Consider the following 26,172-nt stretch of genomic DNA (forward strand, 5'->3'; position numbering starts at 1 on the left):
AAAGGACAAAGATTTTTATCTTTTTTGAAAAGATGGGAAGAAAACTCTGCGGAGATATCTTTCACCTTCTCTCAGGCAATGATGATTTAGTTAGAGAATTGCTGTTTAAGATGATAAAAAGTGACAACCCAGTAGTTATTTACAACTAGGCTTTCAAAAGGACCCTGGCACGTCCTAGGAAAATTAATCTTCGACAAGATTAATTGTCGAATCTTGTCGACAAGACCATCTTAGAAAGGCATGGAAGTACATTCAACATGCTTTCTGTTGTGGAAATAATTCAGACGATGCTCAGACTCAAGAACCCTCTAAGAGTGGAACAAATGTTGAGTTTTGTCCAGTCTTAGTTTGGCCTCTGAGTTTGGGCCACTCAGAGGAGGCAGGACCATGTTCTGAGTCAGGACCGTCCTCCGAGTGAGGACCTGCCTCCAAGTCAGGACCATCCTCCGAGTGAGGACCGATGTTCTGACTATCAGTGCTACCTCGTCAGATTTTCCTGCCGTAGCACGGATAGATAGCTAAATCTATCTGTCAGTGCTATGCGTCCCAAACTGCTACCATCATGTTTACAAACAGAAAACTATAGCGGGTTGTGTTAATGTTAAATACATTGAATAACATTATTTGAGTGACGGGACTGAAGTGGAAACTTAGGAGTTATGCTTAGCTTAGCATTGGAAAAATTTATATATACAACAAAACCACAATATATTACCTGTTTAAAATGAAAAGCTATAAATGTATGCACTAATGCTTTTATTAGAATATCTTACCGTTTAAAATTATTTTAAATACAGAGGAGTTTGTAAGAATAAAACGGTATCAGACAGGGGAAACAGGGTTTTATTGGAATTAAATTAAACAGAGACAATTACAGATCACCGTAACTCTTTTTTGCGCATTAATATGTCGTATGACAGACTTTATTAAATGCAGCGCAGCCACAATGTGTCCACTGTCCACCGAACTGTTCAGATCACTGTGCACTTGAAATGATAGGATATGATTCATGTACACTAATGTTACACGGCTATTACACAGCTTCAGTCCTACATAGTATCGCTACCAACATCTATTTAGCAAAGTTTAATAATAGAGTGTAATTAAACAAATATTTTAAAGTATAGGGACCAAATAGCCACAAAACAACGTATTTTGTCCTGATTAATCACCAAACAATGACTTGTTTATAGTAACGACATAGCAGACGGCAAACTAAAACCATTTATAAATATATTTATAAGCTGCTGTCATGTAAACTAAAAACATGACGGGTCAAGACCGGCCTCAGGATCAGGACCAGCCTCCGTGACAGGACCGGCCTCCGAGTGAGGACCGTCCACCGAGTGAGGACCGGCCTCAGAATCAGGACCGGCCTCAGAGTCAGGACCGGCGTCCGAGTCAGGACCGGCGTCCGAGTGAGGACCGTCCACCGAGTCAGGACCGTCCACCGAGTCAGGACCGTCCACCGAGTCATGACCGTCCACCGAGTCATGACCGGCGTCCGAGTGAGGACCGTCCACCGAGTCAGGACCGGCCTCAGAGTCAGGACCGGCCTCCGAGTGAGGACCGTCCACCGAGTGAGGACCGTCCACCGAGTCATGACCGGCGTCCGAGTGAGGACCGTCCACCGAGTCAGGACCGGCCTCAGAGTCAGGACCAGTCTCCGAGTGAGGACCGTCCACCGAGTGAGGACCGTCCACCGAGTCATGACCGGCCTCAGAGTCAGGACCGTCCACTGAGTCATGACCGGCCTCAGAGTCAGGACCGGCTTCCTTAGCATACTGCAGTACTTATCAAATAGTGGGGAGCGCGCCCCCAGGGGGGGGTATGGCGAAGTGTCAGAGGGGACGCGAGAAGCAGGACTTTATAATTGTCTTTATTCATGTTAACCGATAAACAAGCCTCTGGTCACTAGGTGGCAGCAGTGCCACCTCCGGTCACTAGGTGGCAGCAGTGTTCAAACTAATCAACTGCCTGCCTGTTCAAGCCAGTAGAAGTAGCCACAGCACTGTTGTAAATGGAGCAGAAGAAAAAAAAAACAACAAAAAAAACAAAGCGAAGGATACAAGCGCGGATGTTTTGAAATATATCTATCTAGAAAAGAGATGGAGAAGTTTGACAGTGAAAAGAAAAACGGCAGCAGAGGTCAGTGGTTAGGATAAGAGATTCTTATTTTCAAATACAAGAATACAGTCATAATACTACGAGAACCCAGTCGTATCAGCAGAGTAATTTAAATATTGGCAGAATAAAGACGCAATATTGCTGGAAGAAAGTCGTTAAATTAAAAAGCTTCGATAGAGTGATATGTAACATGACCCGCTCAGCAAGTCTGGTTCTGTCAGACTAGAAAAGTTGTGTAAGCAATTGTTTCAAAGACCTGGGGCTGAAAATTTGCTTCTGATGTGCCAAAACATTTAGTACTTAGTCATTTGTTAAACCAGTACCAACTTTTACCTCATAAGACCCTCAGTATTCCGCAATGTAGTGGACTACAGTGAAAAGCTATCATAAAATTAGTCTTTATTCTCGTCCAACTTTACTCGTATTTAAAACACAAATCAAAAATTCAGAGCCCGGCACTTATACTCACTCCATCATAAGCAAGTGACTGTAGCTTGCAGAAAAAGGCCAAGAAATTGACAAAACCTGTCTTTTTATTGTTAATGCAAAAATGTTATACACTTTTCATCTCTTCTCAACTGACAAGCTGAACTATTAGCAATATTGCTGCAAATTTTTCCATAAATGTTAAGAACTATATGCCTTGTGGAAAACTAAACTGAAGAAGCTGACAAGTAATCAATGCTTACAGTTCTATTTTTTTTTTTTTTTTTACCATATTAAGTCTAAAAATGCAAATCCCAGTGAATCATTTGCACTTTTTCAAACCGAGTAGTCTTGATTAAATGTTAGTGATTCACTCAAACTGATTTTGGAAATTATTTTGAGGCTTACAATAATAAAACAGTGGTTTTGATAATAAGGTCATACAATGTTAGAGCCAGTGGGTTGTACAATAAATTATTAAATATAAACAGATCCGCAATAGTATTTAAATTCTGGGGAGGGAAGGGCACTGAACAGGGGGGCAAAAAAATTATGATCCCTAGGGGGGGCATGACAAAATAATTGAGAAACACTGGCTTAGGTGGGGATTTAATGCCATATTGTTTATTGAACTCTGAAGTCGATTTAAAGTAGACTTGATACTTGATAGGATGGTTACTTTAAACATTTCCCTGGGTTATATGCAAATCTTCTGGTTAAAATTACACAAATTATAAACATGTGAGCACAGAATACCAATCCAAAAGCAAATTGCTTAAAGTGAAAAATCTTTTTATTTATGAATGATGTATTTTTTTCCCCTCTCAGCAAATCTGGAGAGACTCCGTTTGGTTATCGACTGGCATCATTTATTATTTGCCAACCGGTTTAAATATTTTCACAGGAAATTTCCATAAATTGTGACCCAGTAGATGTTCCTGCAAAATGGTGCATGTTGCTTTTCCTGCAGGATGTTAGCTTAACATGCCAAACAAAGTTTTAGGGAAAAAAATGTTTTTGATCCGAGTTGTTCCATAGTATTTTATCACATTAAAACAGTCGGATTTACCATATATTAACATAAAAAAATTGTTGTTTACAATTGTGCTATTTCTAAACTTTGGGGAAAAGCAGAAATAAAGACTTATTTCTTATTGAAGCAGAGCTGACTAGGTTTCTGGCAGCCATTTTCACATCAGCACTGGAGAGAAGAAGAGCGTATAAAGGCACCTCTTCCTGCGTTTTTGATCCTTTCGCCCCTAAAGGTGAATCCCTGAGGCTGTGGGGAAAGACTCAGGTGGACGAAGATTAAGGACACAACCCAGAATAGAAAATCTTTGAGAACAGAGGGGACCAAAAAAGCAGGTTCATTGGGATGCGATGGTTTGATGGCAGATGGTGTGGAGCCTGACCACACAAGATACAGAGCTGCCAACATGAAACCAGGCTCAAGTTCTTCTGGGATGTGTGGTCCAGTAATTGGAAAGTACAAGGACGGTGAGTGTGTGTGTTTAGAGTCTGACTGAATGCACCAGTATATACATGTAAAGAAATAAACTACTGCAATGAGTTAAGAATGGAACAATGTATATTTCTGACTAAAAAACTATATTTTGTGGGGATTTTGTGTCAGAAAAACACAGGTGTGATGTGACCAGCTTCAATTTTCATTGTGTTGCATTATTACTGTACATATCGAGACTGTAAGAGTATAAAATGATAGTAACACACACTTTGATGCAGTAGATGTAGATGGTCCTGTAAAGAAAACCTATAGAGGAAATAAACTCTAATCTCTCTTTAAAGGGAGCGTTTTAACCTAAGAATGTTCTTTAATAAGTGGTGAAAATAAAAAACAGGCTTATGGAAAATCTGTCTTCAATGTGATGATAATCACACAAATACCTATGTAATTGCTCTTCCCTGCTGAGAGAAAACATGGTAAGCTACTTATCTCCAGAGTCACGTTGGGGCTGTCCATGTCAATGACTTGATATTGATGTTTGTTGGGCATGCCGCTTTTTTATTTTCCCCTCAGAAGAGGACAGCCAGGCTCCATGCTGAATTCATAAGGTGAACTGATGTCACTCAGCAGAAGTTCCAAATAATCCTACAGACTTAATGACCTTCTAATTATCCTGTATTGTAATTTAAACACATAATGAGAAGGTGGAGAAAAGTTAAACGATTTAGGCAGTCGGAATAAACTGATTTATGCATTAAGGTGGCGATTGTTTTCAATCAACACCAGCAGCTGGTTAGAATAACAAAGATATTCAAAGTTTCGGGTAACTAATTTTTTTTCACAGGTGTAATGAGTCTGTACTTTGAGATATTAGCAACAGATTAAGAATGCAGAGTAATATATTAAATATTCACAAATCTAACACAGTTAGTATAAAAAGCAAAGCTTCACAATGTACAAAAATATCTTCAGATCCTGAAATTCACAGTTGTGTTTATGTGGAGAAATCAGAAGTCCAGAAAACCGAGTGCAGAGCGATGATGATGAAACGGAGTGACGGAAGTGACGGAGCTTTGAGAGGAATCAATTAGGACGGAAGGTAATGGTTTGATGGTCTCATGCTTAGCAGCATTTTAGCCTACAGCGCTGCAAAACATTCAAACTGAATCAAAAACGAGTAAAAAATGTAAACACTTTTGCATTGGTAAAACCAAAATACCAGGAAAAGCAAGTACTGTGAAATTAATTGCGGAAAAACAGCAATGCCAATTTCCTTGACTGTCTTAAATGTAGATTTGTACTCATGTTTAAACTAAAAGCTTTTACTCGGTAGTCAGGACCACTGCAGCTATGTGGCCTGACAACAAAACAACTTGGACAGCAAGAGAACATGGTGTTCTCGCACTCTGTGATGATAATGGGACACCACGGAGTCCGTCAACAATATCTGTGAGCATTGACAACAAGTCCCTCATCCACGGCGCAGAAACACATGCCAACGACAGCATGGGATTCCAGGCCGGTTGTTGGCCGGTAAGGATGAAGGGTGTCAAACTAGATGTCCTTAAAGTAGATAGTCATTTCCAGTGATTCATTTTTTATGAGAAAAAATAAATCGCAACACAGAAGCAAGCATGTAGGATTAAGAAAACATTGAAGTGTGAGTGTTAAGAAAACTGAAGCATTTCAGTGAGAGCCATCTTCATATACGGTGTTTCTGGAATTATTTAGTTCTCATTCCAAATTCTTTTTTTTTCTAAAGGACAAAGAGCACATTCCTTAAATTCAAATACGCTGAAATAACTCCAGGCTGGAATAATTTATTTGGTGAAGGAAGCAATGAAACACAAATAGCACAATGAGAGAGGGCGGTATAAATAAACATGCTCCACTGAGTTGCAACCTATCTCTTTAATTCCAAAGGAGAAAAGTTTTAGACCATTCAAAGGATTACTTTTTCAGAGAAAAAGTTATTAATCAACAATTTCCTCCTTATTTCTACTTTTTTAAATAAAAGTCTTGATTGTCTGTTCCAAAGCAGATCTGCAGCAACAGAATTTGACTCCAGCCCAAAGCAGCCCACATGACGTACTAATTAGACCCAACATGCTTTACTTTTGGTATTGAAGGTTTAGTTTTATTTCTAGTAAATTCTAGGACTCGGTTTTGTAACACAGAGATGTCATTTTTTCTAAGTCTAAGTCAGATGTTTTGCGTTTTTCCCAGAGTTGACAAATGTAATGAACATTTTCTTATTAAATCAATAACATTGAGTGCACCTCTAACCTGCATCGATATTAGTTATACTGTTTCCAAAGCTGTACCTTTTTCCTTAGGCCTAAATTTAAGCTTTTCGTTTTCATTGTTTCTTGCTGTTTTTTCCCGCAGTTACTCTGCCGTAGTTCAGAGTAACTACAGAAGAGTTATTTATGTTTAAAAACTCTGAGTTAATTGACTGGCCTGCAAACATGACAAATAGACAATCATACCCTAAGAAAATAAAACAGATTAAAGTATGTTAATAGTGAATTTCAAAATAAATTAAACTTTGCTGTTTTTTTGTTTGTTTTTTACTTTGTAACAACTAAGAGTGAACTGCTTATTCCTCTCTTTGTATTGTCCACTTCTACATTACCAGGTTGAGAACTGAGAAACATTTTCTAAATCCACATTTAAAATCTTTATTTTTGATCCAATTCTTCCTCAGTTCCAAATAGTTAAGATTTTCAAAATGAAGGAATAAATGAGCACATAATGAATGAGTGTAGCAAATAAATAAAGATGGCAGTAATTGCACTTGATAAACTGCAAAACTAGTGAAATAATTCAACTTACCATTTTTCCTTATGTTAATTCTGAACCTTCAAGGTAAGTTTTCTCTCCTGAAAATAAAACCGTATTATGTTGAAATGACACAATCGCAATGTTCAAAGTTGCGAAGAGCGAAGGCGATACATGCGAGAGTTTCCATTTATAATGTATGGACACGGACATCAAAGAAGGCAAATACCCCAGGAGACAAAACTGATCAAAGTCCCGTCTCCCCTATATGCTCCTGCAGCACATGAGCTGCGAGAAGAAATCACGTGACCGCTGCACTTCAGCACTTTGATAAGTACACGTTTAGAAAGCTGGAAATACGGACAGAGAGAAAGATGGACTTTGACTTTTAGAACTAAAGCAAAAGTATATAAAACCTAAAACAGATCTCAAGTGCTTAAAAGTAAGAGGAAGTTGCATCAGAAAGCACCGTGAACATTTAATTTGTTTCTGGCGAGGTTGCAGTAGAGCAAAAAAAATGTTCGATTTAACGGAGGATCATGGTCAGACCAAATTAATTTTGATGCGAATGAGATGAGGCTGCATCTTAATTTAGTCTATATTTAGCTATGGGCGTCGCAATAGTTGTGTGTAAAGGGGGATGTGACCCCGTTACATTTTTGAAAAATATTTGTTTGTACCCTCGTGCCATAAGATCTGAACAAATAATTTTAAATTCACGGCACATCTCTGTGATTGTAGTCTCCAGCAGTTCCATGTTGATATTATGTGTTCTTTAATATACATGCACATCAGCATATGGCATCTCGTTGGAGGCGATTGGCTCCTGAAAGATGTCACGAGAAAATTTTGTATGTATATAAACTTTATTTAACCAGGTAGATTTAAAATCTCAATGAGATTAATAAACGAAAGTGCAATGGACCATAAAACATGTTAAACATTAAATTAAATTTTCTATAATAAGTGATTCTTGGGAATAGGGACAAAATGGGTTTTAATTTTCCCATATTTTTTTTTTATTATTTCTCAACCTTATGTAAGCAAATATGACAAATAATGTTTAGAAAATGTAAAGATGCTAAGGTACAGGCTCCCAGTTGCAATTTTTTTTAAAAAATTACATTTTTAATCAACCTGACCCAGAACTTTGTCATCAACATCTGACAAAAATAAATCTAAAATGATTTTCAAAATACCCCATTAGTGATATTTTTTACTGATTTTACAGAAAAATGCTTCTCAAGAAACAAAAGAAATATTATTTAAAATAAAAAACAACAAAAAGCCCATCTGACGGAGTAGACACAGAACTGAAGGGCCTTGGGTTCCGAAAATAACCCATGATAGGCGAAATCCGTAGTTACCTTTATTTTTTACAAATAAATACTCTACATTGAAACCAAAGAACAAAACCCGTTTTCAGGTCAGCAGATGTGCGTGTGCATCAATCGGGCCTTAATGTGATCCGGAGTCATGTCATTAAAGCATCTCCTCCAAGCTCCTTTGCAAGATTCACAGCTGTATCTATGGCAAAGCGATGGATCTCGTCAAACGAGCCTCCGGTCGGGTTTTGCGATGCCTCTAGCCACAGTTTTTTTTCCAGCAGGCATTTAAAGTTTCAGTTTTCATCTCCTGAATTTGTACCAATCCTGACGTTATTGGCACAAAAGTAGAGAAGAAGTGTGGAGACTGTTTAGCCAATAAGGACACAGAACACAATGCACAGACTGCACAAAAAATTTGCGAAGCAGCGAGACCCTGAAAGGTGAACCGCGCTACAGCGAGGTTCACTGTATAGTAAAAGTCATATTTACACAAGTAAACATGGTGTAACTTGAAATAAAGTCAAGTCAGAAAGGTTACAGCTTACTTAACCCTTGTATGTAGAAATGGGATCCAACCGACACCACACATGTAGAACTTGTATAATTTTCCATAGTCCTCTACGTTTGCCTCAGTCCTCACACGCACAAGGGTTAAGTCTCTCTATAGCCGTGACCTCAACCCAGTTACGAATGTGTGTGGTATTTTTAAAAGTGGTGCAAAGTAATCAACCAGTACAAATGAACTCTACTACTTCCGATGTTTGGTGAAATATACAGCCATATTTTAAGCCAGATGCTTGAATGTAGTCATGGTGCAAATCATATCTGTTGAACTATTAGAGGAGGTGCAAGTGGAACCGTGTTCATAATTTTGACCCTGACTGCATCTGAGAAAATCAATAAATATCGTTTTCACCTAATTTTAGCATTTAAAATTCACCGACTAAATGTAAACTTCTGACTGACACTGAATGCTTTTCACGCTTTCATATGTTTGCTAAACTAAATTTTGGCTATGGTTCAAATGTATGTGTAAAGTGTGAGTCTTTTTTTGCAAAGAATAAAATTATAAATCTTTCAAATGCATGAGCCAGCTGTGGTGGTGGGTGGGAGGTAGGTGGGTCAAGATTAGGTATAGAAGAAATACAATATGACTGGGTTTATAAAAATCACAACTTGGCTGAAATGAATAGTAATAAAAGTTTTACAGTGAAGGGTCATTTGTGTCCGAATAGTTCCAGAAAATATAGAGAACCTAAAATACTAAATTCCCAGCCAGACTTCAGGAGTCACACAGAGCTGTATGAAGAAAAAATGCATTATTCAGTGCAGTCAAAGATATATGTGAAAGTGAATCTTTCACTCTTTTGTCTTCCATTGGTTTTAGGAATAAGGTTGAGAAAAGATCATTTTAGTACATTAAAACATAATGAGATTGCGATACCTGCTGCTCCCCTCGATGTAATGCTTGTGTGCATCATGCAAATCTACTTGACACTCTCTACTAGTGTGAGAGGTAGAGAGTGTTCTCTACCTCTCTCTGCTCCTGCCTCGTCCTTCTTCTCCATCAGCAGGTAGCGGGGACTCTCGGGGAGGAAGGGTAGGACACACAGCTGCATCACTGCTGGAAACGCCAGGAAGGAGAACAGGTAGTTCCACCTGGACTCCTGCAGTCAGAACATGAACAGAACAGCCACATCAAAGCCTCGGACACGGGAGAGCGACAACACACAGACATGTTGCAGAACAGCTGTATGTTGCAGCTGTCATATCGAATGAGTGCGTGCATGGTGGGCTTTGATTAAAAGACAGAGTTAGTTACGGTGTTTCTACTGCATATGTCCTTTAGAATATGCAAAAAAATAATAATAAAAAAATGGCTGCATAAAATATGTATTTAAAAGTGTGTGCATTTACGTCGTAGATGTGAAAAGTGAGTGTGGGTTGAATGGTTTCTGCTTTTGCAATTAAGACCAGAGAGCTTTTTAGATGTGGAAGGCCAGCGATAAAAGCCTGCGTATCCATGGAAAAGTCAAGAATGTCAAGAAAATAAAAGGAATAAATGGTAAGACTTAAATATCTAAGCAAATCATGGCCAAAGTTTTACACATTTGTCTTTATATCACATGGAGGTTTGAATTTTTTGTTTCAATAACTTCATTCATTCTATCTAAAATGTCTAGAGCAGTGTAATTCTGACTTATAGCAACATTGTTGTTATACTAAGGTTAAATTATCATCTTGTCTGTCTTGCATTAAAATGTTGGTATGAAATTTACCAAAGTGCTAAAGACATATTGCAGCAACAAACCAGAAACAACCTGACATAATCTCATGCAGCACAATGCATAGGCCCTGTCTGCACTGATGAAGATTTACTCGCTGGGTGGCATACTGGATGTTTGAAACAGAGCTACTGTCATCACATTTCTGATTAATGACCAACTTTGCAAATGAAATATTCAAACTGGAAGCTCAACAACAGCACATACTTTAAACATGTTAAAGGGTATATTGTTCGACAAAACATACTTTCCTGTTGTTCAAACCCACAGAATACATATATTGCAATAGGTAAATAATGCAGACCCTATTAAAAGTACTCAGTACCCTGTTTTATTGCTTTTATTAGTCATGATCAACAACAAAATTAGGCATTTCTGACTGAAAATAACCTTTCAATGTCAACATAAAAAATTGTTTCTCCAAAATATTGACAAATGCAAATGTTAAACTAAATTCCATCAGAAACGTAATATACCTGAGACATATAGTTAAAACCTGCTTTCAGAAGGTACTTGTAGTCTGATAAATGAGCCTCGTCAGAACGCATGTCCTAATTCATTGAACAGGACACCGTCCTGCCATTTCAAACCCAAGGTCAATTTAAAATGATCACAGCTGTACAACCAGAGATTTGAACCATGTGACAGAGTAGTGGTAACCACTACATCACCGTATTGCCTGCTAGATGCATACCAGCCTGTTGCCTTCTTTCCAGCACTAATCTGAAAAAAAGCTAAGTACTTTTACATTTTTTGCCCCCTCTCTCACCATCTCAAAAAAATTAATAGACTGGTACTCTTCTCAAACTAATACATAATTCTAAAAACTAAAGTAATGAATGAGAAAATGTGCAAATACAAAAAGTAACAAAATACGAAAAGAAGCTTAAGACATGGAAAAATATGTCTGTATCCAGCACAGCCATTAATTATGTTCCTCAATTATGGCCATCTGAGTTATTTGGTAGAAAATAAAAAAATATACTTTATTGTCTGACTGAGAAAGTTGGACTGTCTCTACTGATAATAACACAGCTCCTACCAGTTATTTTGTGCACTTAACTACTGGTGGATGGTATTTATGTTGGCAGATTAAAAAAACGCTTCAGATGCCAAGGAACAGACCATTTTATACCAGCAGGAGGTGAAGTGGCTGATTAAATATTTGCTGCCCTGCAAGCATTGATTTCAGTGTTAAGTTTCACGGTCAGACATACAGTATGTGATGAATGTATACTTTTTGGTATCCAGTGATACTTTATAACAGTAGTAGGCTTCATGTGTCCACTTAATGATTATCAACTCTAATCATAAAGTATTCCCTCAAAGTATCAGCTGAGACCAGGACTGAGCATTGCTTTGCCTTGAGATGAGCTGGTTTGTGTTTTCTAAGAGGTGCGTGGTTCTTAAATCTTTATTCAAAATTCCAAGATTAGGATTCAAGGCCCTCTGGAGAGAATAAGCTGAACGGACTGAAATGATTTCTTGCAATCATGGCTTCTTTTAAAACGATTTAAAACCCAGCACCCAGCTGGCTTTGACAGGGCTAATGAATCCGTCAGGTGGAACACATCTGTTGCGTATCCAATTATTTTAGCTAAAGCGTGCTTTTCCTTCGTACTGGGTCAGTCGTAATTAAATTAACTTTGCAGCGTCTAACTGCGTAATGAGTCTGCTTTGTGACAAACTCCTCAAAGTTTTACCCCACAGAAAGGAGATAAAGTCTTCCACTCACCCTTACAGCGGCTGTACATCATTGCACAAGTCATTTCCTTCTGTGTACTAGAAAGTAGGTGAAAATAATCTTTCCCTTCACGCGGAATTCTATACGACATGAAATGTAAAAACTTCAATTAATATCTATACGGATGGCTCGTCTATTTTCCCTTAAGCCTGCTTGTTACCTGGGAGATAAATATCTCTGCTGAGCTGTGTTTCTTTAACAACAGCTGGAGAGCACAACTATACGGCAGAACGTCTGCAAAGTGAGAGCCTGGTTAGTAAATGTCTTTGGATGATCTTACGTGTGCATCTGCTGGGATCAGAAGAAAAGCCCATCATCCGTCGGCCCGCAGCTGTTTGTGATGAATGTCACCTTCTCTATAAGCCTATTTTGCTGATGGCCTGTCAGGGGAACCAGCTGACAGCTGGACCTTGCAGATGTTTGATGCGATCCCATTCTTGGAATCACAAAAGCAGCACAATTTATATTTGGAAGCAAATATGCTAGGACTCACGCCTTACAGGAGGCGGATGACATCTTGTTATTCTTAATTACAGAGATGATCTCTGTTGGAATTTTAAATTGTTTTTGTCATCTGGAGCATGTCTGTTTAATACGAAGTCACCATCGGCAACAAGGAGAGTAGAAGCAAGAGCAACATGTCTACGAAAAAAAAATCTGATAAGGATAACTGACCTACTTTTATCATAAGTGTGTCAAAAGGTTCATGTTTTATCAAAGGTATGGTATGTTTAGAGTATTTTCAATGTGTTTTATGTAACAGGTTTGTTTCCTGGTCCACACATAAAAATAACTTTAACCTTTGAACCTTATTTGGGCTCCCCAAAGCACTTTGTGTCTTCATCAATCACAGAAGAAACACCCTACAATTATGAACTGAGTGGAACTAAGAATAAATGTGTCCTTTTTTTAGTGTAATTGTACAATCGGAGAATGGTAGGGATGGTTACAGTGGATTTTCTTTCTTTTAATGCCAGGCAATGGGTGGAAGGCACCTATTACACTACACCTCAAAATAACTGCCACTTCCTTTTGCCATTAATGCGGCTTGAACCGCTGCGTGCACCTCCACAAAACATATATCAAAACATGCGGACAGATCTCGGCATGCAAACTACTACTTCTGTTGGCATTTCAAGAAACCATGGCGACGTAATTAGCAAAAAAACGAGCCAAGCTCAAATCAAAACAAACTCTGACACTGATTCAAAACAGAGATAGAATTTTGTCTGCCCCTCTGTGGGTGCGTTCACACTGCAGCCTGAAGTGGCTCAATTCCGATTTTTTGGCAATTCCGATTTTTTTGCCAGGGCTGTTCACACTGCCAGTAAATGCGACCTGTATGCAGGTCGACCTGTATGCGTTCTGCATACAGGTCGCATACAGGTCGACCTGTATGCAGATCCGGGAAAACGGGTCGTTTTCCCGTTTACAACACTTTCAGGTCGTAAACGGGAAAACGACCTGAAAGTGTCCCGCATGGGCAGTGGAGGGCGCAATAGCGTCAGCGTTCTCAGTGTTCTGCCAACCGCCATAAAAAGACAAAGTGCTCAGCCTTTGCGGAGGTAAACATGGAGGCTAACAGTGGAGCTTAGTTTACATATTTGAAGTTGTTGTCCGGCCGGAGCAGCATATTAACAACTTAATTCTCATATAGTCCGTCATGGTTGTTGTTTTTCTTCCCACTTGCGCTTATCAGGACACAGAATAGTGAGATTTGTTGAGAAACAGTGACGTTCAGTTCGGATGAATGCGACCTGAACGTTAGGTCGCATTTGAATCGGATACGTATCAGATATGGGTCACATTCGAAAAAGAATCCAACCTGTGCTGTTCACACTGCCATGAAAAGATCGGATACAGGTCACTTTACGTCAAAAAAAATCGGAATTGAGTCACTTCAGGCTGCAGTGTGAACGCACCCTGGGTCTCACTCACACATGACAGTTTTCATAGAGGATTAGTTACCATAGCAACAGAACACTGAGGAGGGCAGATATGTTGAGAACTACAGAGATGGAGGAACACACAGTTCCTACAGAGGAGGGCAGAGCTTCTAGTTAGAACTAGAGAGACGCCGTCATGGCGGAACACTTACTACAGACAAGTATATATGTTTTATAATTTACCACCAATGACAAAAAATATATGTATTTTCACTTTTCAGCAATATTCACCAACTGCACAATTCTTAAGTAGTAAGTAGTGTAAGATAAGTAGTATTTAAAAAGAGCACAAGAAATCTGTTTTTTGAACAATAGCAGTGTTTGTTGTTAATCTGTTGCTAAGAGATGAGCGCGTTTTCTGGTAACCAAGTGCCACGAAGTAAACTTGATTTTTACTTTTGCAAAATTTACCAACTGTAAATTTCTTGTGACTAAGCAGATAAGCAGTATTTGAAAAGGGCTTATGTTTTATAAACAATAATTAATTTGGTTTTAAGAGATGAGCAATTTTTTCTGGTAAACTGCCACAAAGTATAAATCAGATTTTTACTTTTGTGCTAAATGTCTGTTTTATAACACAGACAATTATTACACAATGATAAAAAGAAAACATATTTTCACTTTTCTCAAAAATTCACCAACAGCACAATTCTTCTTAAGTACAAAGTAACATAAGAAAAGTAGTATTTCAAAAGAGCAGAATAAATCTTATGTTTTTTGAACAGTTTTTTGAATAACACTATTTGTTAATCTGTTGCTAAGAGATGAGCGCGTTTTCTGGTAACCAAGTGCCATGAAGTAAACGTCATTTTTACTTTTGCAAAATTTACTAACTGTAAATTTCTTGTGTCTAAGCAGATAAGCAGTATTTCAAAAGACCTTATGTTTTATAAACAATAATTAATTTGGTTTTAAGCGATGAGCATTTTTTTTCTGGTAACGAACAGCCATGAAGTATAAATCTGAATTTTACTTTTGTGTTGAATATCTGTTTTATAATATATCTACCAATGACAAAAACCAAACATTTTCACTTTTCTCCTAAATTCACCAACATGCACAATTCTTAAGTACAAAGTCACATAAGATAAGTAGTATTTCAAAAGAGTAGAAGAAATCTTGTGGTTCTTTTTTAACAATAACCATATTTGTTGTTAATCTGTTGCTAAGAGATGAGCGTGTTTTCTGGTAACCAAGTGCCACGAAGTAAACATCTAATTTTTACTGTTGCAAAATTTACCAAATGTAAATTTCTTGTGTCTAAGCAGATATGCAGTATTTCAAAGTAGCTTATGTTTTATAAACAATAATTAATTTGGTGTTAAGAGATTAGCGTTTTTCTCTGGTAACAAACTGCCACGAAGTATAAATCAGATTTTACTTTTGTGTTGAATTTCTGTTTTATAATATATTCACCACCAAAGACAAAAAAAAATATAAAAATCACTTTTCTGAAAACTTCAACTGCACAATTCTTAAGTAATGTAAGTTAAGTAGTATTTTATAAGAGCAGAAGAAATATTGTATTTTTTTCAACAATAACAATATTTGTTGTTAATCTGTTGCTAAGAGATGAGATTTTTCTGGTAATCAAGTGCCACGAAATGAACATCTGAGCATAACTTTTGCAAAAGTAAAAATTAGAAGGCAGTGCATTAACATTAGCACAACCACTAGCAGTGTGTTACCCGCTAGTGGGGGCCAGTGTACTGCCCCTTTTCCCTAAAATAAGCTTAGCTATTTTGCTTATTTATTAGTCATGTTTAGTACAGTGAATGGAAGACAATGTAAGACAACATGCTAGTTATACCCCACATGCTCTATATTTCAACAAGGTTATTTTCAACACAAAAATTAGAAAAATTAAAAAAGAAAAACTTTGTTCAGTATTCTAGTTCCATGAATCAGATTTCAGATCTTTGCAGTCAAGCTTGCTGCAAAGACGATGGATACTGCAGACAACCAATCTCCCAGGACATACACTAGTGTTGTAGAAAGCTTCCAGAGGTCTTAACCCAATCACGTCTCACCAGCAGCACTTCTGCACGTCAAAAACTGAGCGATTCATCTCCACTGACAATGTGAGTTTGACAAGAGGACAAGAACGTGTGTGAACACACATACCAATCGTCAGGAAATGTAGCTTAGCAAAGCCCTTGTTCCATGTCCAACACGATCCATGTTTCCACAGCCAACAATATAAAGTTCGGTCACACAAAAAGTGAATCTCACCCTGTTCAATGTATTTCATTGATCTTGTGTAAAACCAAGAGTACTGACTATCTAGCATGAACAAGAATAACAGTTCCCTGATAGGCTAAAGCAATCCATAGACCTTTTTTATCAATTTGCACAACTCTCTGAAGCTACAGACTGATGTAATGGAGAACACAGAGTATAAATAAAGCTCATTAAGGCAGCTAAATTGAACCTTTGTCTTTGTCTGAGGCATGCTGACAGCCTCGGAATCCCATGGGCCATTAGTGACCGACTGGCTAAAGGCCTGCTCCTGCAAAACCTAAATAAACATGCTTCTCTACTGGGAAAAGGTCAGACGCTGAGCACCAAGGTTACATTAATTATCATTTGTCACAGCTTATCACAATTTGGCAGTCGACAACAAATGACATCTTGGACCAGCTCCCATTAACAGAAGCCGTCATGGAGAGGAAGCCTGATGGAGTCCGCGTTCAGAGGCCAGCCCGGCATGTTGATGCATTTACCACATATCATCTCTCCCGTAAGTTCGAAATGACATGGAGTAAAAAGCATGTCGCAGAATACACAGTGGCTCTGGAGAGATACGTGGCAGCCATAATATATTTAGGAAGGTAGTTTAAAATGTGACATGGGTCAAATCAATATATATAGATTAAGAATCTAGTCTGTAATGGTTCAGTCGTTCGGTTTCCATTTCCTGATCGCATGTGAGGCAGGAAGCAGTTTACACTGTCTACCTGTGCCTGCTTATTGTTCTTCTGCCTCTCAGCTGGATTCTGCTCTATTGAGGTTCGGTTTTGTTCTGTCTTTTTCCCGTTAGACTGTACGTTCATTTCTGTTTCTGGACACAGATTCCGACCTTTGTCCTCAATTCATCCCATCCCTGATCTCTGTGTGTCTGAGTCTTTCCTGCATTCCTACCATGTCTGACAGGATACTGTATTGGACATGTGGTGCAGAGAAACATTCCTGTAAGAACTGTAAGTCTCGCATAATCAGATACTGAAAAGCTGATTCACCATCTAGGGTTGCTTCTGCACGTTTATGTGAGAAGTCTCTAATTCCAAAATGTGAGTTTATATATTTTTTTAAAACAAATCTTGGTATTGCTGTGGCGGTAACAAATTTTGCTGAGCGATAAATTGTCCCAGAATTTAATGCAATAAATTCTTTTGAGACCAATATCAAGTAATATAATGGTAATGGCAAATTAATGCTAGTACAGCCTGTCAGAGATCAATAAACCTCTAACAAACATTTAGCATTTAAACTGGAAGACATTTTAAATATCCAAAACAATCAAATGAACAAATAAAATGTTACATTACAGAAACACGAGTCTCTATAAACAAAATTGTCCTTCAAAAAAGGATCTAGTAAAGACCAAGTATATTAAGTATTTTATCATCCAGTCTTTGGTAGAAAGAGCAAGAGACACGAGAAAAACAAACCATTCTGTAAATGGATATTATCCAGCTTGTTTTAATTTGTCATGCAATCAACTGATTTATTGCCTTTTATACGACAGACTTAGTTCTTGGTTGAGTGACAGAGTCCTCTGTCCCAAACTTTAAAGTGTCTTTGATTTGATGAACTTATACTCAGACCTTGAATAAACCTATTAATGTGAGAAAAAAAAACTAATTTTGCAAGAGATCAAAATCTGTTTGACTTTAACCATGTACTTTGCTTATCATATAAACTCTTTGTGCACATGTGGCAAGAGGCCTGGTGGTGCACTGTTGACTTGCAGCCAGAAGGATGTGGGTTTTAATCCTGGCTTGAGGGTTTTCTGGATGCGCTGATTTTCTCAGGCTACTCTGGCTGTCACACAGTCCTAACCCATGACTGTTAGGTTAATTGGTCTCACTAACTTGCCTTTAGCAATATAATGAATATGCGCTTTCAATACAGATTCCTGTGAGTCTCCGTGTTACATTGCAATGGATCCAGAGACTGTTGGTCACCCCCTTAACAGGCAAGGATAAGCGGCTATAGATAACAGATGGATGACATAAAAAAGCCTAAATCAAACCACATAGTTTCAGGGGAAAAAACATACCTTAAAAAGCACAACCTCGGTCAAAAATGTGGCAGCTATTCTTTCTCAGAGAAAAGATCCACACCAAAATAAATTCTTTAAAAATCATTATGCTCTGCTGAATGACAGGCAAGGCACAGCCAAGGAGGATAAAGCACAAGAAGCTAAGAATAAAGGGGTTATTCACAACCATCAGCCTTCTTCATGGGCACAGGACCACTGACATAATGTAAAAAGGTGTTTTACAAAAGATTCACTGGCTTGAAAAAGTGTTTGTCACTCCTATTTTAAATGCTCGAATGGGTTCAAATGCTCTGCTGGAAGCGTGCATTACATATATCTGTGGCATAAGGTTAGACACCATACAAAACATGAAGCAGAAAGAAAGGCTTATGTTGCCACGTTCAATTTTCACAAAAAATACATCAACTTCAGAGAAATAAAACAGAGACCTGATGTCTAAATATTTGTTCATAATCTTAATGACGGCAATATTTTTGATCAGACAGTTCACACCATGTCCTAATGTTTTGTTAATGAACAATTAAGAGTCAAAAACCCTTTAATTAGATTAAAACCAGGCAGGGTAAAAAGTAGTGGAGACAATAATACTCAACACACAGCTAGCCAAGAGTCTGGTATTATACAGGTACATTGCAGTAAATTGAAATGTGCTTGTTTGTAAGATTAAACGTAGCTTTAGAAAGTAACAATTTCACTTTTCATCAAGGGTACATTTCTGTATAAAATGTGTTTTTTTTATTGGTCTGATGTAACATTTCAATCTTAAATGTCATCTTTTAATTTGCGCCACGCAGAAAATTATTATACTTAATAGAAATAATGGCTTCAAAGTCTGTGTGTAATTAATCAGAGTCTCAATAATATTCAACAGTGTCCTTGATAGGATGCACTACTATGTTTTAATATGGCTGTATAAAAGTCTTCACTGGGTCCAAGTACCTACAGTGCTGGTCAGAACTTTACATGCAGTCGTCATGCCAACAATATCATTTATTTTGGGTTTTCAGTGATGCATTTAAAAATTTGTTTCCTTTTTCAGAGTGCAATGATGACAACAACTTCACTAAATGTTAAAAGGAAGAGTAGATGCACATGTTTGAATTTATAGTACGTTCTTATTTCTTCTAATCGAAAACTCCAAATAGATCTTGGATGAGCAGAAGAAAAAAGATGTACATATGTATAGATGTATGGATCCAAGTCCAAAACATTTTAAATGTAAATTTCTAAAAATCATGAAAAACAAAAGCCTTCTGAACTCTTTAGCTTGTTCATTTTAATTTTAGTTTTACTGCATTTTATTTATTTTTTTGCAACCATAACTGATCGCAACTGAACATCAACAAGTGCCAACAGATATAATTGCAGGCTTTAAATACGGTTAATTGATTTCAGAAGACATATTCCATAATTCATTTTTGTTTTAATACGGTGCCAAAAGTAACTGGTAATCTAAAGTTTCCAAAGTGTGCCAAGAGGAGAGCTGTTGATAATTAGCACTCTGTTCTCATGACATAACTGATTGGCTTTCAAAGCTCATGTGCCTTGGGCTCATGTCTGTTTCTGGGCCTGAAAGATAAACTAAGAATGCAGCACGCAAATAATTGAGTGGGGATATGATGGATCCCCGTCATGACAATCTTTCAGTGGCAAGCGGAATCAACACCGACCATACCCAATGTTTTTGCTACAATAGCCAATAAGGTGTGAAGGGACAGAGTAACACTTCCTCTGGGTTAACAAGGTGTGACTGACAATTCCTGGTGCTATCTAAACGAAATAAGACAGACAGATAGACCCAGACGCGTACTGTGAAGTGAAGGGTAAAATTTTTTTTTTTTTTTTTTTTTAAACAGAGGTGCCTGATGGGTGATGTTGGCAGCTAGCCTGGGAAAGTGAAGAAAAATAATTAAGAGTGAGCAGAGATGGGCTTTCTCTCTCTCTCTCTTTCTTTCCGTCTCTCTCCAGCACCAGCTCGGGCTTGAATGTCAAACCAAACTAGAACGATCTGCTGAGAGGCCGCGGAGTTGAAAAAGTCAGACCAGAGCTGTGAGCCCTCATCAGTTAGAAAGACCTTGGCATTTAAACCTTTGTGGCCGACTCTTACATTAATGTCGCAACGAAGATGTGGAGGGGTAGCCGGCTGACACGAGAGCCCAGATCATGCGAGTTGTTCGGGTGTCCTCATACGGTACCTCATTAGGCATAATGCCGGGGGCCAAAACGGGATGTTAAGAGGCAAAGTAAATTGATACGAGTATTCTACCTACAAATAACACACACAAGTTCCATTAGGAACGTTCAAAAGTCAAATTAAATGCATTTTAAAATAGAAAATACAACATTACATATCACATTTTTTTTTCCTTTTCTTTAATCGAATAATTTTGTTGTCTTAAATTGTTCAAAGCACAGAATAACTCGAATATGAATCCCCAGTATCATGTGGGTCATCCAAGATAGGGTGCAATTTCATTTCCTTTCAATTGCACCTTCTAATGACTATTTGTAGGTGATGAATTATTAAAGCTGACGCTAAAAATAGCCACAGCAAGGTGAAGAGTGGTCGTGCATAATGTTAACTCTTCTGGTATCGTGGGAAAAACTTCCTGGTGCTGCACAATTTATGACCGGTGCGCTTTCCCTACTGCAATTCAATATAAGAGATTAGGGAGATGAGGAAAGCAGGCCATTGCAATGTAAATAGGTAAAGGTGATTTCTTAGCTAAGCAGATATCTGGCTCAGCACAAAAGTGGCTGACGATTATTAAATATAGTTCTTGTAGAACAACTAACTGTACTATAAAACCAACCTGGTTGGTTTCAATGTTAAACCAACCATTAATCTTGACAAATGTTAGGTATCAAGCTGTTTTTGTGTCTTTACTATTCACTCAGACCTTTTTGACTAGCAAACGAATGGCCTTTCACATCACTTTCAGGTTTACAGTGATGTGAAAAAGTGCTTTTTGTGGTTACAGATGTCTGTTGAATTTGATTTTGTTGTGGAACTTAAATATTTCAGTTAAATTTTCAGGTTAAACAAACTTCAACATCAGGCGATAACTTAAGTAAATGTAAAATTGATTTCATTTACCGTCGTGGGGTGACAGTGGATCATTAAGAGCATTTGTCTTAAGAGTGCAAAAAGCTGTAGGTTCAATCCTGGCTTCCTCCTTTTACATGTTGATTGGGTGAACATGGCTGCACTGTAAGGTGATTTGATTAAAGAAAATCTACAAAGTTGAGTTAATTTATTTACTTTTCTTTATTACACCAATTCCTTATTTTCTGAGTTTTGCATGTTAACAGTAAGGAGTGGGGTTGTTCTTAGTGTGGGAGCTAATTGGTAGTAAAGTTCAATTACAACCAATTAGCAGTGCAATTTGGGTATTTTCCCAAATTGTTTAAAGAATAGCTATTCTTTAAACATGTGTAGCTGCTACGTGTATAGCAGCATCTAGATTGAAGAACATATTTTTTTATATCTAAGACTTAATCATTTAATTCCTTAAAGTACAAAAGATTACATTAATTACTACCCGCCTTACCAATGTTTTTAATTAAAAAAAGAGCCTTTGTAGCTACATCTCTCTTGAAACAGGAAGTTGTTAGTACCATGGATGAAAATAATTTGAAACCACAGACTCTGATGAACTGTTGTTGAACGTAGGACGTGTTCTGTTTTCTTGAAACCAAACACCTTTTTCATGGGTATATGCTGACTGATTTGCTGCGAGGCAACCGCAGCTGCTGTTCATCTGGTAGGAAAATCTTGTCTTTTACTTTTATGTGCCCTCTGTCAGAGCTAAACATCTGCCGATGTCTGCAGACGACTTTGTGTCAGTAACTGATCTCCCACAATAATTACCCAAAGTTGCAACAATATTTTACTATGTTTGAGCTAAATGCTTTAGAGAAAGTATGCAGCGCCACTCCTTTGGCACCAGAGATGTATTCAGTATTACTAATTTTTAGGGACCACCTAAACATCTCCTGCTCAGCCGTGTGTGTTTCTTTCAACCCAGCAGAACTAAGAGATTTGGAGCAAATGACAAAATCCTGAAAGCGTCATGTTTTGCTGGTGCACAAAACAGCATCCGTGTGGAAGGTTGTATGAATAATTTTCCTTTCACATAAGCTGAATGTTTGCTGAAATTAATTTTTACATGAACACCGGACCATGCCTTCAAGCTTTTAACAATTTCTTATTCACACCTTGCCGTACACCCTTTTCGGTAATCAATTGTGTCACCAGCCACCCTCAGCATTGTTTTCTACTTAACTTATTCAATAGACTTCAAGGGAAATCCTTCAGACTCTGTAGCAGACATTAGGAGAATGCAGCAAAATATATAAGGAGCAGTCAGTGAGCTGTCAAAGCAGACCTGGAAATTAAACAAATCAACACAAAAAAATAAGAATTCATTACTAAACTAAAAAAAAAATCTATTTCTCACAGTGGAAGAGGCAATATGGGTAATGTTTCTCTCAGCTATAATTTGTCATGGTTTAGGTCAGGCCAGCCTGGAGGGAAAATCATTCACTGGTAAAAGGAGTCTGGAAAAACTGATTATCTGTCAGAGCGATCAAGCTTTATTGTGTTAATTGTTGAAGAGCTTATATAATAGACTGAGAGAGGAACAAAAATACCAGCAGCCACCTGCAAATTAATGCACAGACAGGCGTGTAAATGATCCAGCAGATTCAATAGGGATAGATATGCTGGTGTGCAGCTGGAATCCAGATGATGCGCTGTTTAAAAGGTGTTCACACTCTGCCCACTCTGCTGTTATACCGTGACATGTTACTAAAGCAGACCATGAAAGGAGCTTCTCCACCTGGATTTGGAAATTACATCAGCTCCTTATCCAATCAGAGAACACCGCAGTCATATGTACCATTGCACTTCAAGGATTATGTGATTTCTATGCCTTTTCTTTAATTTTCCAACTTCATCAAAGCAATCACAATCAGTCATCAATGACGAATTGTAAAAATCCACTGCTTACACAGGAGGGCATATTATATTTGTTTGCTCACCGACCTGACCCAGGAGCTCAGGCAGACCCAACACTTGTCCTGTGAACACGCCCAAGCAGATCAGGATGGAGTTGAACTGGCCAATGGACCCTCTGATGTGTTTAGGGGAAATCTCTCCCAGGTACATGGGGAGGACACTAAGTGATATACCTAGAGGAAAAAAAATAAAGGTCACATAATAGACTCAAGTGAAAAGGGGAGTAAAAACAAGTAAGAAGACAAAAAAAGATCAAATAATCTGCAGGAGGGAATTACCCCATGACGTATTGGTCTCTGTTGTGTTTAGAAAACTCAGTAAAACTCTGCTCTAAGCCTTGTGGGTTCTTGACAAGAGCGCTAATAAACTTGCACTGGCACAAGCAGTCAGTTTGGTCTGATTACATTTGATATGATGTCATTTTAAATCAGGTTGTTTTGTCCAAAAAAGTTTTGTTTTGTGTCTAAGTTCATTTGTTCGGATGGTGCTTAGTATGTCACTTGGTCTGAGTCTATTCGGTCTACATCTGTTTGGTCTGAATCATTTCGCCTGACTCAGTTTGCTCTTAGTCTATTTGGGAATATGCCTTTAGGTCTGAGTTATTATCATGCTGTTTTGTCTGGATCCATCTGGTCTGATGCCATTTAATCTGTTAACCTGATAGTTACTTTTTGTCAACTGTCTCCAATGTCTGAGGTCATTTTGTCTGATGTTTAGAGATATTTTTCTGAGACCTGAGAAAAACATGCAGCATAAAAGTATGCTGTACTAACAGTTTCTATCAAATGACTACAACTTTTAGAAAATCAACACATGTTGTAAAGCCGATGGCTTTCAAAATGTCAATTTATTAAGAGAATTAAAGCAATTCCATACGAGATGGTCAAGTTTGCAGTTTTAGTTGAGTAAGAAAAAAAAAAGTTCATTGATTGTCCACTTGAAGTGCTATTTTTGTATTTCGTTTATTTTGTTTTTATTGCAGCTTGAAGTATATATTTTATTTTGTTTTGGTGATAAGAGCATCCAAGCATATAGTTCCCATCCTGTTGACAGTATGAATATATAATGAATGGTTGTTGCCAAGGCTGTACTGGAGTCATTCTCTGAATAAGTGGTGTTATTTTTTATTTTTATTTCCCTCTGTGGTTTTAGTGTGGCTATCGGAACAGAAGGCAATTAGAGCTTCTCTGCTCTCTGATCACCACCAAATTCATATTTGACAACCAAGTTATTTTACACATCTGCCTACCTTTATTGCTTTTGCCTCTTGATGAACTCCAAACACTTTCTTTACCAATATAATATTTACCTTAATTTCTTCATCTTATTTTTTTTGTTTGTTTTGTTTATGCAGACAAGCAGCCTTAGTCTTTGGAAAGATCAAACTTTAAACCTGATTTTTTCTTTTTTAGGTTGGAGCATTTTGAAAGAAACAGGAAAGCGTTTCTCTAAAGATGTGTTTGGTCTCTCAAGTTCATACAGTCTGCTGCGATAAAAGGCCGAGCCGTTAGGTGTTATTTGGAGGGGTATCAAAATTATTATTTAAATTATTTGGAGGGCTACCAAAAGGTTTACACAGTTAATTAAACCTTTTTTTCCCCCCCACTCTTGTTTCACCAAAATAAGCAAAAGCTGCAGCATTTGTTGCACACCAAGTTCAACAAAACGTGCTTCCCTTTAATTGCACACTGACCCGAGTTCACGCCCATGACGATCCGGCCGATGATGAGCATCTCAAAAGATCTTGACATCTCACCCAGCGACAGCAACAAAGCGGCCGTCACAGCAAAGCAGTTATTCAGCAGCAAGGTCCCTTTTCTGGAAAACAGAAAGACAACGTAGACGTGACTCTATATGAAAAAGGAAAGAGGAAAAGATCAGCGGTGCAGACATGATGGCAATGAGAGCTGAATGGAATTCTAATCCAGTTATTCAAACCCTTTGTCGAAACGTCGGCAGCGCTTTAATTGTGATAAAAGAAGGAGAACGGTGAGCACATCTGACTTCTGTCAAAACATTTCCGCAAGGCACTCCAAAGCCAGAACAATCAGGAGTGATGAGACTCGAGACAGCCAAAAGAAAAAAAAAAAAGAATGATTTCACTTTTTTGTGGCTTTAGATGTTCATAAAAGGGATGAAAACCAATGGATGTGAAGGATTCTTCAAGGCCAGGGAAGCAGAAAAATGTTTTAATGTAGGAGGCCCCTTGTGTCAAGTGGATGGAGAACACTTCATGGAGGATTCACTTAAATTGATTTTTGTTTTTTCACAGACCAAGAAAAAACTGAAAGTTAAACCACTCATTTCTGAACAGATGCTCGAATGTGTCAGTGTGTGTTGTCATAATCAACCTAATCATCAGCCAGAGGAATGATCAGATTAATAACAGTGTCGGTAGTTTTTTTTTTTTTATTCGCAAATTAAATCTAGCAAGAGATCTCCACAAACTGTGCATTCAGGCAGCTCTTGCAGACATGTCACAAAATCTACTTTGTCAAAGAGTTTTCCAGCTAAAAGGGCCCAAAAAATAGTTAAAGTAAAAAGAACTTCAGACAGGCTTTTCAAATTTAACTTCATTTTCCATGTTCTACAAAGCAAGCACAAACTGTCATAGTATGCCCCTTCACACCTAAAATGAAATTGAAATTTCCCTTTGAAATATCTCGGAGACTTCAAATTTAATCCAGCAGGTGACTCTTTTTGCCCTTTGGGCAACCTGACATCATTACAGAGTAATCTTAAACTAAACCTACCCAAAGAAGCTG

General features: G+C 37.9%; 1 protein-coding gene across 1 annotated transcript in view; it reads right to left on the reverse strand.

The window, feature by feature from the left end:
- LOC106936646 (solute carrier family 2, facilitated glucose transporter member 9-like) overlaps nucleotides 1-25,929 on the reverse strand; it is a 104,557-nt gene extending 78,628 nt beyond the window's left edge. The window contains exons 1-3 of the mRNA XM_015017780.1: nucleotides 25,101-25,929; nucleotides 23,435-23,580; nucleotides 9,662-9,794 (exon numbers count right to left, since the gene is read on the reverse strand). Of these exons, the coding sequence (XP_014873266.1) occupies nucleotides 9,662-9,794; nucleotides 23,435-23,580; nucleotides 25,101-25,158 (337 nt within the window). The 5' untranslated portion in view covers nucleotides 25,159-25,929. The remainder of the gene's footprint in view (nucleotides 1-9,661; nucleotides 9,795-23,434; nucleotides 23,581-25,100) is intronic.
- Nucleotides 25,930-26,172: the final 243 nt, after the last annotated feature.

Source organism: Poecilia latipinna, unplaced genomic scaffold (assembly GCF_001443285.1).
Source record: "Poecilia latipinna isolate Pla-1442-1.1 unplaced genomic scaffold, P_latipinna-1.0 Scaffold2187, whole genome shotgun sequence".
Classification (NCBI taxonomy): domain Eukaryota; kingdom Metazoa; phylum Chordata; class Actinopteri; order Cyprinodontiformes; family Poeciliidae; genus Poecilia; species Poecilia latipinna.